The sequence below is a fragment of the Zootoca vivipara genome, chromosome 16 (assembly GCF_965207765.1).
Source record: "Zootoca vivipara chromosome 16, rZooViv2.hap1.1, whole genome shotgun sequence".
NCBI lineage: Eukaryota > Metazoa > Chordata > Lepidosauria > Squamata > Lacertidae > Zootoca > Zootoca vivipara.
In genome coordinates this window covers 28,455,642-28,473,111 of record NC_142599.1, presented here as the reverse complement: position 1 = coordinate 28,473,111, position 17,470 = coordinate 28,455,642, and the positions used below count along the sequence as shown (strand labels likewise).

Here is a 17,470-nt window from a genome sequence, read left to right as displayed (position 1 = left end):
AGATTATAAACATTTGTAAATTCCACGCCACAGGGCGTCTATTTTTTCTTAAACATAAACAACACTACAACTTAGGTCTTTATTAAGTTTATACCGTAAATGCTTTTAAATAAAATAAATAACATAAGCAAAGTGCGCAGTATCAGGTTGCGTTATTCTGAAACGAATAATAAGTTCTAAGAAAAGCTTAAATCCCATCTCCTTCTATTAAGGAAGTGGAAAATTGAGGGGCGATATCCTCCCCCTTCCCCAATTCAAAACTTTCCAGGAAATACTGCCATCTGTGATATGAATGGCGACAACACGGAGCCAAGATTCCACTTACCTGGAAGACCCCAGTTATGTTGCAACAACAACGGCAGGAGATCTGGAGGAAGGAAAGAAAACAAGACACCAGCATTAACAACTGTGGAGAGCACGAACCTAGGAAACTGCTTACACAGAGTCAGATTACTGGGCCACCCACAGCCCTAAAGCTGCGGAATTCCCTCCCCAGAGAAGCACACTTGGCACCTTCACTGTATTGCTGTAGTTACCTGCTGAAGACACAACTCTTTAACCTGGCCTTTGATATTAGAGGTACAGCGGTACCTCGCAAGACGAAAATAATTCGTTCTGCGGGTCATACCGTCTTACGGAAATTTTCGTCTTGCGGAAACAAACGGCAGATGCGCCCCCCCCAAATCGTCTTGCGAGACGCGGCCATAGAAAGCTTCGTCTTGCGAGGCAACAAAGAATCACTAGACGCTTTCGCCTAGTGAGTTTTTCGTTGCGCGAGGCATTCGTCTTGCGAGGTACCACTGTATGTTTTAGGACGCACCCCGTTCTTCCATTTGTAAATTGTATTTGCATGTTGTTGTGACCTACCCTGGAGCCTTGTGGAGAAGGAAGGATATGAATTCCAATCATAATGATAAAGATAATACATTATGATAATGATGGCAAAGATAATGGCATCTGGACCAGGAAGATTTCACCAAGGTTTCAGACAGGAACCTGTCAGCTGTACTTGGAGATGCTAGGGGTTGAACCAGGGCAGGGACGTTCAGGTGGTCTGCCACTGAGCTACAGTCCCCGCCACCTGCAACTGAATGTCATGTCTTACTCAACATGGAAGCAACTCCACACAGCTTGACCACCCTGCATTAGCCTTGTAAAGACTTCAGCCGTTACTTCAACCGCTGCAGTCTGCCAAGCAAAAGGTGTGTTGCTCATAACCACTTGACACTACGGTATGCAGTTAAGGAAATGATCCCAAGCCTTGCTTAACAGGATCAGCTTGATGTCCACCTCACCAGCAGGCATTAAGATATAAGGATGCTTCTCCTCCACTCTCCAAATGATCACAGAGGCCTCCCATTTATTCCCTGTTTGCAATGAGGCTTGAAAGAACCCTCTGACTGGAGGCCAACTTTTTCAGGCCATGTCGGCGCATTCTGATTTACAGGCGAGTGCTGTGGGTGCTGCTATCCCCTTTGCATCTCTTCTCCCGAAACATGGGAAAGAAAAGATACACGTTCACTTCATGCTTCCAAGGGATCAGGGTAAAAGTTGGATTTGGCTGACTTACACTGAACCCCGAGAAAAGCACATAGAGCTTAAATAGGAAATGGGGAAGAGAGTCATTCTCCCAGCTTCCTGCTTAAGGGCTGTGGACCTTTTTTACCCCTTTAAAAAGTAACTGTGCTCGCTACCTTATGGCCAAGGGTCAACAATACAGTGGTACCTCAGGTTAAGTACTTAACTGGTTCCGGAAGTCCGTACTTAACCTGAAGCGTACTTAACCTGAACCTGAAGCGTACTTAACCTGAAGCGAACTTTCCCATTGAAAGTAATGGAAAGTGGATTAATCCGTTCCATGCGATGAAAAACACCCCCTAAAACAGCAATTTAACATGAATTTTACTGTCTAACGAGACCATTGATCTATAAAACAAAGGCAATAATCAATGTATTGTACTATAAAATAAATAAGACAGCATTGCAGATGAAAAAAATTAACATTTACAGTGGTACCTCGCGTTAAGTACTTAATTGGTTCTGGGGTGCCATTCACACCCCAAAAAGTACTTAACCCGAATGGCGATTGTGCGCGAAGCACTGATAGAGCACTTCTGCGCATGCGCGAAGCACGCAGATTGCTTCTGCGCATGCGGCGGAACCCGGAAGTAAACACTTCCGGGTCTGCAGAGTACTTAACCTGAAAGTACTCAACCTGAAGCGTACTTAACCCGAGGTCTGACTGTATTTTGTGTGTGTCCATGCGCATGCTCAGAGGCTTTGGAGCACCAGGAGAAAGACTTGAAGGGCGCCACCTGACACCACACTGGCGACCGCGTTGTAACCAACAGATTCTCCCCAATCCTAATTTTAGTCCTGGAGGGGGGAATTAACTCTCCCACAATTGTGGTTCCCCCCCAACACACACACACACACACACTTCAGTATGTGAGAATCTGAGGAATTTTGACGAACCTTTCCCAGAAATCCTGTTCATCCGGATTTCTGGAAAGTTGACATGGGGGGGGGGCAAGAGTCGCAGAGTGGAAACTGAACTGGCAGAGAAAGTGACACAAGGGGGAGGAAAGTGAGCAGAGTAGAAAGGAAAGGGAGAAGGGAGACAGGAAGGGCAATACCCGCAGGCGAAAGGAAGTAGAAAAAAAGGCGAGAAAAACAAAGGGCAAAAGTGTTTTGAGAAGGTAAGGAGAATGTGGAAGAAGGGATGAGCAAGAGAGAAAGAGGCAACAGGAAGATACCTGGTGATAGAAAAGATGGCGAAAGAAGGCGAGAGCAAAGAGAAGGTGGAAACTGAGGCGGTGGGAAGGCAAGACTAGCGACGCGGGACAAAAAGTAGAAGTAGCTAAATAGAGAAGAAATGAGAAAGGAGGTGGTGAAAGTTATGGAAAGCGAGAAAGTGACAGAAAGGCTTTCTGATTAAGAAAACGCAACTGTTGTAAAAGTGAGCATGACTTCACTTACCGAGGAAACGTAATAAGCGAATAGGAAGAGAACCTACCCACTTGATGCTGACACAAAACCCCACATGTACACAACATAAAAGAATGTGAGTTTCACACACCCCCTTCCCCAGCCTTATACTGCATACAACACTAATGTCTCATATCGAATGTAACTGATATGTAAAAAATAGACTCTACAAACTGAAAAAAGAGACAAGGCACATACTTTTGTAAAAACAGAGAAAATCTTTTAATAAAATTTATTTCAAAAAACAACAACTGAGCATGACTTGCCCTCTTGCTTAATATCTACCATAGCCTTCACTGAAGAGAAACCCCCCAGAAATCAAAAGAGGATGCAACTATTAAAAGTGTTCCGAAGTTTGACTAACAATACTTGGAATACAGCTTCACTTGTTAGCATGCCAATACCCCAGTGTGTAATATGTGGCAAGGCACTGCCTGGCACTATTAAGTTAAAATCAAAAGTGAAAATGTGAAAGAATGATGGTCTGGTTGGCAGTCAGAGGTGGGTCTCGAGTCTGGACTGGCTGAAGATCTCAAAAGCATGTTTGGGAGCTGGAACTTACACACGAAGCTTCCAAGATAGAGAACAGATACCTTAGGTTTTTATGTCTAATCTACTTCCCCAGTTTAATCCTCTCTCTCTTTTTTTTAATGATAGGCCAACTGGTCTGAACTGGCTTGTTATTTTGTAGTACCGTATATGTTCAGAACCATTTTAGAAGGGAACCTCTAGGTTAGATTACTTTTAAGGAAATTTCTGATTGGCTCCTTACGTCATTTAATTTCACAGATTTTCTCACTGGTTGATACCACACTTTTCTCCAAGGAAGGAGGCAGGCTTTTACTGATCTCAAATTTGTATGAGACACCGTTGGAGCCATTCAAACCAGGTGACTCGAGGCCCTGCAAGGACTTACAATGGGGGTGGAAGTTGTTGCTAGACTACAATTCCTATAATCACTGGCCATGCTAGCTGGGGCTGATGGGACTTGGGAGTACAACAACATCCAGAAGGCCACAGGCTCCCCCATTCCTGCCTTACACCCCCCTTCTGGAACCTCCTTTCTGCAGGGAACTCTGCACATACTCAGAAACCCAGGGCTCTACTCAAACAGGTACAAATGGAACGAGTTAAGTTGCAGCGACTTTTTTTGAGATGTCTGAATGAGGGATCAGTTTCGTCCAATCTTTCCTGTTTTTCCAAAAGAAACTTCTGGCTGTGTTCGGTTTACGAGCTGTTCCTCTGAAATTTCTCACTAAAAATCTCCCACTAAAAAGCCACCACTTTAAAGTTTTTTTCTCCTGCTCTTCAAGATGAAAAAAAAAGAGCTCTTGTGTTTATTGCACAAGGTTTGATTAAAGCCTGTACCTTCTGTACTTTGGCAAAGTAAATCTGGAACACCTTATGTTTAGTATTTATGGAGTTGGGTTTAACTGAGGGGTCCCTTGCCAGAGCCCCACCCTGCCAACCCCTAGGGCAGGGAAAACCTCTACAGCCCAAGGGCCAAATTTCCTTGCAAGCAACCTTCCAGGGGCCACATCCCAGTGGCGGGCAGAGAAATATATATGGAAGGTACAATTCCAGCTACATTCCAGCCACGCCAAAGCCGAGAGGTTAGCCCCCGCACTTCTCTCCACCCAGGCAAGCAAGACACCCCACAGTTCAAGGACACATTCCAGACAGACACAAGTTCTGAAGGAGGGCAAAGATCAGGGCAAGTGAGGGCCATAGGCTGGGGAAGAGAGGGGTTTCCCCACTCCTTTTTGTTTAGGGCATGTCAGGAGGTCCGGCCTAATAAGTGGAAGACTTTCAAGCATGCTTTCTCTCTCTCTCTTTCGGAATAAAGACTGCCTCCCCATTGGTCCATCACAGCCACCAACAAAGAGCAATGGAAAGAAAGAGGAAAAGGTGGGAGGCAGGCCTGTGTGTCATGGAACTCCGGGCTCGCTTGCACGCACACAACAACCAGAGGCCAGGATACAAATGTGGGCCTCCCTATGTGAAACGGAAGCTGAAACTGCTAATGTTAAGTAACGCCAAGAAGAAAAAGATCAAAAGGCTGGACTGCCCTACCAGAGGCTGTGGTTACGCTGCAGCACAGGAAAAAAACGCTCTGAAGGTGGTAAAAGGGTGCTGAACTAAGCTTCCTGGATTTAAAGAGAGAGAAAATGCATGCGCACACAAGTTTCTAGTCCTTATGGCTTCAAAGGCAGACTTGGGAGAGGCTGGGCAATGGCTGCCAATGTCTCAGGTAACAGCAAGGCAACCAGATAAAACTACCAGCCTGTGTCTAGCAAAGTAGTAAAAAATCAAGGGCGCTAAACTAAGCTCTCATGCACATCTTTGCAATGTTTTGTTCCAGCTGGAAAAACTGGCTCTACTGGGTGCAAAGTTTAGATAAAACCTAGACATAGAACATTAATTTATCTCCCTTTTTAAACACAATCTCAGCTATACTGATTGACGCGCAAGTGTGCAGAACTGCAAAGCAAGGCAACTGGGGCTTTAAGCGTAGAAAATCCAAGTGCAGTTGGCCTGCTCAGCCATGAGCCTCTGGATTGGTGAGGGCAAGTCAAGTCTCTCTTCTTTCTCTCAACCTAAAACCCACCTGAAACCCTACGTTTAAAGCACATGGCTTCCTGGGAACTGTAGTCTGTTAAGGGTGTTGGTTTTGAGGCTAAACTACCATTCCCAGGATTCTTTGGGAGAAGTCACGTGCTTAAGATATATGGTGTAGATCAGGCATCCCCAAACTGTGGCCCTCCAGAGGTTTTGGCCTACAACTCTCACGATCCCTAGCTAACAGGACCAGTGGTCAGGGATGATGGGAACTGTAGTCCAAAACATCTGGAGGGCCAAAGTTTGGGGATGCCTGGTGTAGATGTTTATATCAAGAATCCAAATGAAACATGTAGAGCAGGGGTCCCCAGACTAAGGCCCGGGGGCCGGATGCGGCCCAATTGCCTTCTAAATCCGGCCCGCGGACGGTCCAGGAATCAGCATGTTTTTACATGAGTAGAATGTGTCCTTTTATTTTAAATGCATCCCTGGGTTATTTGTGGGGCCTGCCTGGTGTTTTTACATGAGTAGAATGTGTCCTTTTATTTAAAATGCATCTCTGGGTTATTTGTGGGGCATAGGAATTCGTTCATTTTTTTTTTATAAAAAAAATACAGTCCGGCCCCCCACAAGGTCTGGGAGACAGTGGACCGGCCTCCTGCTGAAAAAAGTTTGGTGACCCCTGATGTAGAGCATAGTTCCTGAATATTCAAAATACATTTCTTCCAGTTACATTTTGTTCTATTTCCTTGGTTTCCGATCATAAAAAGAGGGCAGTGCTGGACCAGGCTCAGAGGCCCACCAAGTGCCTCTGGGAAGCCCACTAAGAGGACCGGGGGCAACAGCCACTCTCCCCACTTGCGTTTCCCACTCAGTGTTACTCAGAGGCATACTGAATTCCCCACATTTGTTGCTTTACGAAAAATAATGCAACCAAAGCAACATAAAGAAAACCATGGAAAAGTTAAATAGGGAAGAGGGAGCCTGGCTTAAGGTCTATTTCTGACCATATAAATTGGAAATACAAATCTGAGCTGTGCAAGTCTCAAGAAAAAGTGAATGGTCTGGTATTTCTTCTTTGTTCTCATGCTGATACGTCGCCAGTTCAAATAAGGACAAGGAGTGTAAAGTCAGTAACCCATCATTGCATGCCAGGCAACTTTCTCCCATCGTGCAGCTCAGAGGGAAGCACAAATGAGGTTCCCAAGCAGTTGAACATCCAAGTGCAGACCAGATCCATACCTCCTTAGCTTCAGCGAAGTAGTACAGCCTCATGTGCCTTCAGACCAGGGTTTGTTGGACTACAACTCCCATCTTCCCTAGCTAGCAAGACCAGTAGTCAGGGATGGTGGGAATTGTAGTCCAAAAACAGCTTCCCAGCACTGAACCACTATGGGTTGTACTCACTGAATGTCACTTGATCCAGGGACACTGCACATATCCATTCATTCCTATTTTTCGTAATGGTGACGTGGACCATTCATAACATAAGAATATTCTTCAAAATTGCGAGCAGGGCAGTGGGGTGGGGTAAGTGAAGACAAGCTCACTGCTCCTGCTCAGGCTGCACAGAAAAAAGCATTTTGGTTCCTGATTTTATCTGATTGTGCCACTAAACTATAATGGATAGAGCTCTACAGGATGTTTTGCTAGTGCTGTGAAAGCAGTCAAGATGCAAGGATCCCTAAGCATGTGCCTCCAGAGGGTGGAGATGTCAGGCACCAACCAGCCTGGCGCCTAGCCATCTCCACTCGGTCACAAGTGGCCAATAGTCAGGTGCAAAATGCGCCCAGCTAATTTCAAACACTGCGTGTGGCCCCAGGAAAGTTATCCAGAAAGGAATGCGGCCCTTGGGGTGAAAAAGGTTCTTCCACATACACACTAAGTCACCCAGTAGGAGAGTTTTATGGCTACATGGGGTTGAATCCAGCTAAGTTCTACTCAGCATAGACCCAATGCAATGAGCCTATGGTAGACACGTCTATTGACCTCAATGGGTCTCGTCTGCGTAAGACCCATGGCTTCTGAACCTAGTCTCCCCAGACCTGGTCAGACACTCCTAACCACACTGGCTCTTGCGCCACCTGATGCCACAGCAAATCTGCTTCAGTCTTTTTTAAGGTGCCATAAAACATACTGTTGGGGTTTCTGCTGAATGAGACCTTACACAGTTTCCCCTTAGGAAAACAAACCAAACAACAACAACAACAACAACACAGGCATACCACACAATGCAGAAGCTGAGACAGCCCCCCCCCCAAGAAAACTGAGTTTCAAAACCAGACACACAATGTTCTTTGTTTCGGGCCCCAAAAAGAGGAAGTTTGAGAGAGACACATTTCCAGATACCCAAACGTTGACAGAAAACACAAGCTTTAAGAAATGGGGACAGGGCTCGATCTTACGAGAGAAAAGGGAAAAGAAGGGAGAAGAACCAAGGGTATTTCTTGCCTAAGGGATATGGAATGCAAATGAATTGTAGAAATGCCATAATTCTACATTATTCTCTCTCTCTCTTTTTTTTAAAGGTGCATGCAGGTGTGTGTAAAAGAGTGTACATGGAGAAAGAGTGACTAAACTTTTTTTTAAGGTAAGGAAATAGAAGGCGCCAGGATTCAAATCTACCTCATGATCCATACTCTGATCTGGAAGTCCTACTGTCGGGCATTCACTGCACATGCTCAGAGGGTCTCCCACTGACTACCACTTTCTATGATCTGCAAGGAGTTATGCAGACACCCCCAAACTTCGGCCCTCCAGATGTTTTGGACTACAATTGCTATCATCCCTGACCACTGGTCCTGTTAGCTAGGGATCATGGGAGTTGTAGGCCAAAACATCTGGAAGGCCGCAGTTTGGGGATGCCTGAGTTATTGTGTCATTTATCAGAAAGGAGAGAGAGAGATAGCGGACCCAAGTCAGTCTACCCCAAAAAGCTGCTACCTTGCAATAAATGCAAAACTAGCCTGCTGGGGAGCAGATAGGAAAAAAAGATTGAGAGCTCTGTCCTTCCTGAAACAGCCCACTGCATCCCCACTGCCCTGGTGTAATGGTTAGAATGTCAGACTAGGGCAGGCACCCCCAAACTCCGGCCCTCCAGATGTTTTGGACTACAATTCCCATCTTCCCCAACCACTGGTCCTATTAGCTAGGGATCATGGGAGTTGTAGGCCAAAACATCTGGAGAGCCGCAGTTGGACTAGGACCTGGGAGACCAGAGTTCTAATCCCCACTCAGGCATGAAGCCCAATCTGGGTGAAAAGGTGGGATACAAATGTAATGAAGTTAATAGGTGTACTGGGTAAAGAAGACGGATGGAGCAGCCTGTTCTCCCACCTTCTGCCAGCCAGCTCACTCACCTATGGCGAGCAGGCAAGGACTTCAGGAGAATGGAGTTAGCACACAATACAGTGGTACCTCGCAAGACGAATGTCCTGCAAGATGAATTTTTCGCAAGACGAATGCTTCTTGTGATCTGATGGTGACTCGCAAGACGAATTCATTTTGCGAAAAACTTGTCTTGTGAATCGCGGTTTCCCATAGGAATGCATTGAAATTTAATTAATGCGTTCCTATGGGCAAAAAAAGAAATTTCAATGCATTCCTATGGGAAACCGCGATTCACAAGACAAATTTTTCGCTAAACGAATTGACTCACGGAACGAATTAAATTCGTCTTGCGAGGTACCACTGTATTTTTCTACCTTAACTGAAAGAGCTTCTTCAGGGTCTCAGGACTGGCGGTGGTACATATCAACGTCTACAGGATCAGGTTCAAAGGGGGCCCACCTAGTCCAGCATCCTGTTCTCACAGGGGCCTACCGGATGCCCACAATGGGAAACCCATAAGCAGGCCCCAAATGCAACAGTGCTCTCCCGACCTGCCATTCCCAGCAACTGGTGTTCAGAGGCCAAGTGCCTCCAACAGCAAAGATCACAGCCTTTATCCTCCAAGTTCATGTTGTCTAATTCTCGTACAAAGTCATCCAGCTGGGTGGCCATTGCCACAACTTGTGGGAGCAGGTTCCATCCTGTAATTCAATAGCTCTGCTACCTGAAAGCCAAGCGCCAGGAGACTGAACCTACATGCAAAGTCTAGGCAAGTGGTTCTCAAACTTTTTTTTGGAGTAGAAACTGGCTTGAGGCACATCAAGGTTTTTTGGTTGATAAGAAATACACTGGAAAACCCAAAACTATGTTATACTGAAATGCTTAAATGTTTATTTGTTTGTCCTTGAATCTTACCATCCTCTCCTGGCACACCACCAGTACGTTTCCAAGCACAATTCAAAGTGTTTGTGCTGACCTTTAAAGCCCTAAACGGCCTCGGTCCAGTATACCTGAAGGAGCATCTCCACCCCCATCATTCTGCCCGGACACTGAGGTCCAGTGCCAAGGGCCTTCCGGCGGTTCCCTCACTGCGAGAAGCAAAGCTACAGGAAAGCAGGCAGAGGGCCTTCTCAGTAGTGGCACCCGCCCTGTGGAACGCCCTCCCACCAGATGTCAAAGAGAAAAACAACTACCAGACTTTTAGAAAACATCTGAAGGCAGCCCTGTTTAGGGAAGCTTTTAATCTTAAAGAAATTAGTGTATTCTAATATTTCTGTTGGAAGCCGCCCAGAGTGGCTGGGGAAACCCAGCGAGATGGGCTGGGTATAAATAATATATTATTATTATTATTATTATTATTATTATTATTATTGGTCTAGGCTTTCCCTGTGCCACATAGGCCCTCCTGCCCAACGAAGACCAGTATTGCCAATCTGGCTATTGGCTCTTCCCAGTTCCAGACACAGATGGACCTTCCCTGTTCCTATTACCTAAGAATCCTGGTTTATGGCCTGGAACAACTTCCTTGCTAAACTCACATATGCAAATCTGAACTCGCAAGAGAGACTTTAAAAAATGTGCAGAGGGGGGGTTGTGGGGAGCTCTGTGAGCTAGCCCCTCTTCCACCATCCCTCCCCCTCAATTCCATTCATTAGACATTATGTACATACAGTATTTCCCTCCAGAACATTTTTTATTGAGTTTTAACATACAGACCTGATGCACACACACTCTATATACTGTATATACTCGAGTATAAGCCTACTTTTTCAGCACAAAAAAAATGTGCTGAAAAAGCCGCCCTTGGCTTATACTCGAGTGAGGCGGATGGCAGCGGAGAAAGGCACAGGACCCCGTCCTATGCCTGCTCTGTGCGAGGCGGCGGGGATCCTTCCTCACCGCTTCTCCCCCCCCCCTGCCACCGACAGCTGGGAAAGGCATAGGGCGATGTTTATTTTTGAAATTTACTAGTAGCTGCTGCATTTCCCACCCTCGGCTTATACTCGAGTAAATAAGTTTTCCCAGTTTTTTGAGGTAAAATTAGGTGCCTCGGCTTATATTCGGGTCGGCTTATACTCGAGTATATACGGGTATGTGCCAATTTGCTTTGAGTGTGCAGAGCTCCTCTACGTGAGGAGAGAGCATTGCCCAATCAGGGCCCCATCCCACATGAAGCTCCACACATGCATCAATGCAACTACATAGAACTCCTTCTAATGCACATCAAATGTGCAGATGTGAAAGGAGCATGTTTTGAGGCACAATGGTGCAGCCCCCTCAGCTTATTCTTCCTATGCATGACAAGGCTTGTGTGCACCCCCTCACCCCATTACTGTCCATATCTCAGTTGGTAGAAAGCACAAGACTCTTAATCTCAGGGTTGTGGGTTCAAGCCCCACGTTGGGCAAAAGACTCATGCATTGCAAAAGATGACCCTCATGGTCCCTTTCAACTCTACAATTCTATGATATCATCGTCAGATTTTATTCGTCTACCAAATGCAGGTTACAGCCAAAAAAACCACATCTGGGACATCGCTATTTGTAAAAAAGAAGAAGAGAGACCGGGTTTCTGCCACACACCCTTAGCAGGGTTCTCTACACCAAGACAGTCAGAATCCAATTACCGATTACATTCTCAAGCCACTTCTGCACTGCAATTATGCTTTGCAAAAACTTTCTTCTCCAAATCCCTCGCCCCCCACATACCGGTAATCCCTGCATGGTGCCAGTGATTCCAGGAGATTGAACTCAGGACCTTCTGTATGCAAAGCACATGCTCTACCACTGAGCAGCAGCTCTTCCCAAATAGGAACACAGGAAGCTGCCTTATACTGTATCAGAACACTGATCCATTTGCTTCAGTATCGTCCACACAGATTGGCTGTGGCTCCCTAGAGCAGGCATCCCCAAACCTCGGCCCTCCAGATGTTTTGGACTACAATTCCCATCTTCCCCGACCACTGGTCCTGTTAGCTAGGGATCATGGGAGTTGTAGGCCAAAACATCTGGAGGGCCGCAGTTTGGGGATGCCTGCCGTAGTTTTTCAGTCTTACTTAATCCTGCTACCTTGATGTCGGTGGGTGGCTAGACTTGGGACATTTTTCATGCAAAGTGTGTGCTCTGCCAGAGCCCTGCATTCCATCCCCAAAGGTAGACAGAGGTTCTGCTGGAGAATGTGGGGCTCTGCCCCACTCCCACCACTACCCTTGCACACTAAGCAAGATCCACAGATCTGAACCAATTCCCTGGCCAAGACGGTCTTACAAAGAAACTGTTCCCATGAGCTTCCAATGAACTCCAGAATATGCCCATACCCCTTTGCAATGACACTGTGTTCAAAATTAGCTAGGCGCCAGACGTGTTTTGCATCTGGCACAGGTCCAGTCATGGCCTGTAGAGAACTCTGGATGCCAGGATGGCAACTGGGGAAAGCAAAATCTCCCTTAGAGAAGGATCTGAAATATTACCCTTGAAGCTTGGATTTGTTTTATTCTGCATTTTTTTTATTTGATGTCTCAATGTGTTGTAAACAGCTCTGAGATTTGCTCTTTAAAATATAAAGTGGTGCAGAAATGAAATGGACAGCAACACCCATCAATTTGGGGGGGGGGGAATGGTGCCTAGACATTCCGTAACCTAAGTTTTAGGCGCCATTTGGCAATTGGATGATATATCTGAGCTTCTACTGAGTGACACCTAATTCCAGATGGAAGCAAGCAAGCTCTGATTTCATGCTGGTTACAGAAATGCAAACTGTACAAGCTCCACAACCACGAGCTCTGATCAATAGCCCAACATTATTTCGCTTCACCACCAACTATTTCATTACAGTAGCACCTCGGCTTATGTTGCCCTCAGGTAACATAAACTTCGGATTTTGAAAGCGGCAAACCCAGAAGTGTTTCACCACATGTGCATGCGCAGAAGCACTCTACCGTGCCACACGCATGTGCAGAAGCGGTCCCTCCAGTTGCAGAAACTTCGGGATCCAACTGGAGCTCCGGAACGGATCCCGTCCGCAACCGGAGGCACTACTGCATTTTCATCCCAAAGAGCTCAGAGTGGCAAACCTGTTTCGTAGCTCCCATCCACTTTATCCACACAAACAATGTAAATAAGGTATGGGCAGGCTTAGAGGGAGGATAAGGAGCCTGGTGCCCACAGATGTTGCACTACACTAGCCCCAGCCAGCATGGGCAACAACAGAGGATGGTGGGAGCTTTGGTCCAGCAACAAATAGAGGGACACAGTAGTGTCCCTGCTTGTCAGGGCTGGTCACTGGCAAAAGCCTTGTCAAGGCGCACAAGGAAAACTAAGCCAGAAATTCTGCCCATTCTTTTCTTTTGAGGCACAGGAATAAGGGTGTAGGCATTTGGGCCTCTGGAGCTATGCTGTAGCTAGGCCTGCCCATTTTGGAACAGGTCCCAGTTATCTTGCCCTGCGACTCAGAGAAATAGAGAGGCCAGGAGATGAAGCACTTCCTGTCCTGACTGAGTTTTGCTTTTCCCCAAAACAAATCCTTCTCATTGGCTTGAATTCTAAAAAAACAGCGCCGTGCCCAATTGCTTAGTGCTTTGCGGGAGAGGCCCAGAGCCTGTTGCTTAGTTTAAATGCTAGCAACTGCCCTCACCACTGCGTTGACTACAACACCGCCTCCTGCACATGTGGGGCTGGAGAGCAGAGTTTCAGATAGGAAACATAGGATATGTAGTAGCCCATGGCCCAAGGAGTTGCATGCAGACTTCAGCCCTTGGCAGCTCCAGGAAGAGATGCATAAGATCTCCAGCAGCAGCCACCACCTGGATAAATTAGGGTGGGGAACCTTTGGCCAACGGGCCACATTTGGCTCACAATAACAGTTTCCCAAAACCACCACCCACCTGCGCCCCACGCCAGATGTCAAATGCATCATCAAATGGAAGGTAGGTACAGACGCATCTCAATTGGCTGGGCAACTGAGCTCCCTGTGGGAAACTCAATTGTGCAGCCAATCCCTGCACAGTGCAGGCTTGAAGTCAGGACCCATCAGTGGCGAAGCAGTGATTCCGAATCTGCTGATCAGCAGCGCCTTAAAGCAGCATGCAGGCCTCTTTAAAAGTGTCATGCGGTGCGTTAATGTCCTGGGGGTCATTGATCACTGCTTGATGTCATTGTTATGTCAGATTCGGCCCATGAAAGGTATGCAAGATAAAAATTTGGCCTGCAGGTCAAAATCCAGCTCCCCGCTCCCTGGGATAGATGGTGGTGCTAGACAAGCTACCTAAAGCAGCAGCTGTGTCACCCAGTTTTCACAGGGTTGCTGGCTTATTATGGTTCATCAGGAACAGTATGATATACATGGAATAATAACCAATCAATGCCTCAACACAAAGCTAACAGGACCAAACAACAGCTTCTCGCAGCCCTAGCACATTTATTTTTCTCACCATAGTAGGCAGAGCCATCACCTCTGTGATTCAGGAACATCAACTAAGGCAGTGACAGGGAACCCTGTGGCCCTCCAGATATTGGTGAACTACAACTCCCATAATCCATGTGCAACTCCCGTGTCAGCTGAGTCCAACAACATCCAAAGGTCCAGAGAGTCCCCATCTCTAAACAAACAACAGTTTTAATAAACGGTGCAGTTTTTGTAATTTGATGTTTCTTTTTGAAATTATGAAAGTGTACAATATTGTTTCTCCCCACTGCCTAAGGCAGGGTCTGGGGAACCCACCACCCTCCAGGTGTTCGACTGCATCTCCCATTGTTAAGGCAACCTCCTCCCCAATTTTTTTTATTATAAACAGTGTATTTATATTTTAAATAGATCAATTGATCATCCCTGATCAATGGCCATGCTAGCAGGAGCCGATGGGAGTTAAGAGTCCAACAAACACCTGGAGGGCCACAGGTGCAAGAGGTAAAAGACCAAGAAAAGGAACAGCTTTTTAATTTCATGCAAATGACTGTCAGAATTTGTTGCAGTATAGAGCCAGTAGCGCAGAGTGCTTTAGAGTGGCAGACTAGGGCTTGGTGGGGGCGGATCTCAGGTTGAAATCTACACTCAGGTGGGCAAACTTCAGCCAGTCACTATCGCTGAGCCTGGCCTACCTCACAGGGCTCTAGTGGAGGGAACATACATACCTTTGTTAAAAGGCAGCATCATGATGACAGGGAAGAATCATTTGGGCAAGGATGAGCAGCTTTATCTGTTCCCACTCTAGCACATAAGAATTGGTTAGAGGGCACACATGCATCACTGCCATTCATTAAACACATTGATAGTTTAGGATTGTATTAGTTGCACCCAAGAGTAGGTCCATTTAAATGAATGAGATGACTGACTGAGGTCTCTTCATTTCAAGGGGTCTACCTGGAGTAGAACTCAGCTGGATACAACCCAGAGGAGTACACTGACCACATTCTCACACAGCACAGCAAGATATGATGGCCAGTGTTAGAAACTGAGATATGAAAGCTAGGAGCTAAATGGCACCTAGGTGTGCTTTTTAATAACAAGAATACAAAGTTGAAAATGAATGACCTGCAGCTAAAATCTTATATTCATTTTTCACATAGTCTAGTCCGCATCCTAACTGCAAAAAAAAAGCCATACCCCTGCCCACCCCCCTAATATTATTATGAGGGTCCCTTCTCCAGTCTTCAGAGAGTGACCGGAAGTGGGGAGGCAGAAAAAGGTTCTGCTTTCCTTCCAGCAGTGGTAGTTTTAATCTGAAATTTTAGGCACAATACTGCGCCCAGAGCTCAGAAACTGCTCGCATTAATGAAATTCCCCGTCACAAAACTGTGCTTAGAATAATGGGAGTTTCGAACGCTGATGATGGCCACTAGGACGCCCCACAAAGACAAACAGAAGAGAGCAACATTCCAAAGATCATCAAAAATCTAAAAGTAGGAAGGTCTTCAGCCGGAACCTAAAAAGCTTGCAATGTGGACACCAGATGTGCCTCCCATGAGGAGAGGATCCCTACGTTTAGCTGCCCCCCCCTTCGTGAAAGCTTGAGGTACATTTGAGAAGGGTAAATTTGAGAAGAAATCTAACAGAAGATCTTAAGATGCATGCAGGCTGGTAATACTACATAAACCGTAATCACTACAAAACTACAGAAAGTCAAATATCACTGCACATCAACTAGCACTGTATAATCCAGAAAGGATAACCAACTAAAAGCATTCGGGACCAGCCATGTTTGGGGACAAACCTCTGTTACAAGTTATTTCCCCCCCCCCAGGCTCCAACAGCAAAATCCAAATTGTGAGCCATATCAATTGAAGACAAAGGATAAAGAGCAGCAGTAGGAAACAACACAGCAAGGAGCCATTAGTGGAGCACATAGGAGCAATTTCTTCCAGGAACCAGGCACAGGTCCAACTTGTAAGCAGGCTTGGCCAACCTCAAGTGCCCTCAAGATGTTTTGAGCTACATCTGGCTGGTTCAAAACATCTGGAGGGCACCAGGTTGGCCTAGGCTGTTCATCAGAAACACACAAAGTGTGCATGGTGTGTCACCCCCCCCTCCCAACCTCCTCCTCAGATGCCCATCCTCTCATCCCAACTCAGAGAATGTCCCTGCTGCAAGAGGAATACCCCCAACCAAATGCCACTCCCTCTTGAAATCAGCCAGGCGCTAGGCTCATTTTGCACCTGGCTACTGGCCACTTGCGACCAAGTGAAGATGCCCAGGTGCCAGGGTGGCATATGACACCTCCACCATCTGGAAAGGCATGCCTGGGGATCCTTGGATCTTCACACGCTAGCAACACATTTCATTTATTGCACATCACACAGGGAATGTTTATTAAGAGACCAATAAACATTCCTCCTCCTCTCCTTCAAATCAAAGACATCCCGCCTCACACCTTCCTAGTTTTATTATGTTTTTATATATGTTGGAAGCGACCCAGAGTGGCTGGGGCAACCCAGTCAGATGGGTGGGGTACTAATAAAAATTATTACAGTATTAGTTAACAGAGGACCAACCATTTCCCTCTTCCTTCCTAACTCACCCCTTTAACCCTGGCCTTTGACAGGTAAGGGACTTTTGTGGGACCCATCTCATCTCCCATTTTTGTTGTACTCTGTACACTGCTACATTTGCTCAGGATTGCTTTAATAGTTGCATCTAAAATTGTTTTACCTGCATGATTACATTGCTGTAACTCAATTTGGAACTTCACAGCTGAGGGAAAGTAGTTTGTTTGTTTGTTTAAAAGAAATACTGCCATTATTTTCAACAGGTCTACTCAGTTCTAGATTCAGGTAGGTAGCCGTGATGGTCTGACGCAGCCAAAATATATTAATTTTTTTAAAAAATTGTCCAGTAGCAAGTTAGAGACCAACTCAGTTTGTTCTATAAGCTTGTTCAGATACCTGAGGTCTACTCAGTGTTTTTCTTCTTTAAAAAAATGTGTGGGTACTGCGTACACTTGAGTACCCCCGGGGGGAAAGCACTGGGCCTACTCTGAGTAGGGCAAGCACTGGATCCGACCCATAACTGCATGCAACTCACCAAACCGTGTTTCTGTGTGTATTTGTTAATGTTCTGTATCATTTGCTAATGGCCCATGTAGTCTAACGATTTCAAATGT

General features: G+C 46.1%; 1 protein-coding gene across 1 annotated transcript in view; it reads right to left on the bottom strand.

The window, feature by feature from the left end:
• The window catches only part of RELA (RELA proto-oncogene, NF-kB subunit), a 34,161-nt gene that overhangs the window by 15,997 nt on the left and 694 nt on the right, over window positions 1-17,470 (bottom strand). The window contains exon 2 of the mRNA XM_035097831.3: window positions 326-367. Within this exon, the coding sequence (XP_034953722.2) occupies window positions 326-367 (42 nt within the window). The remainder of the gene's footprint in view (window positions 1-325; window positions 368-17,470) is intronic.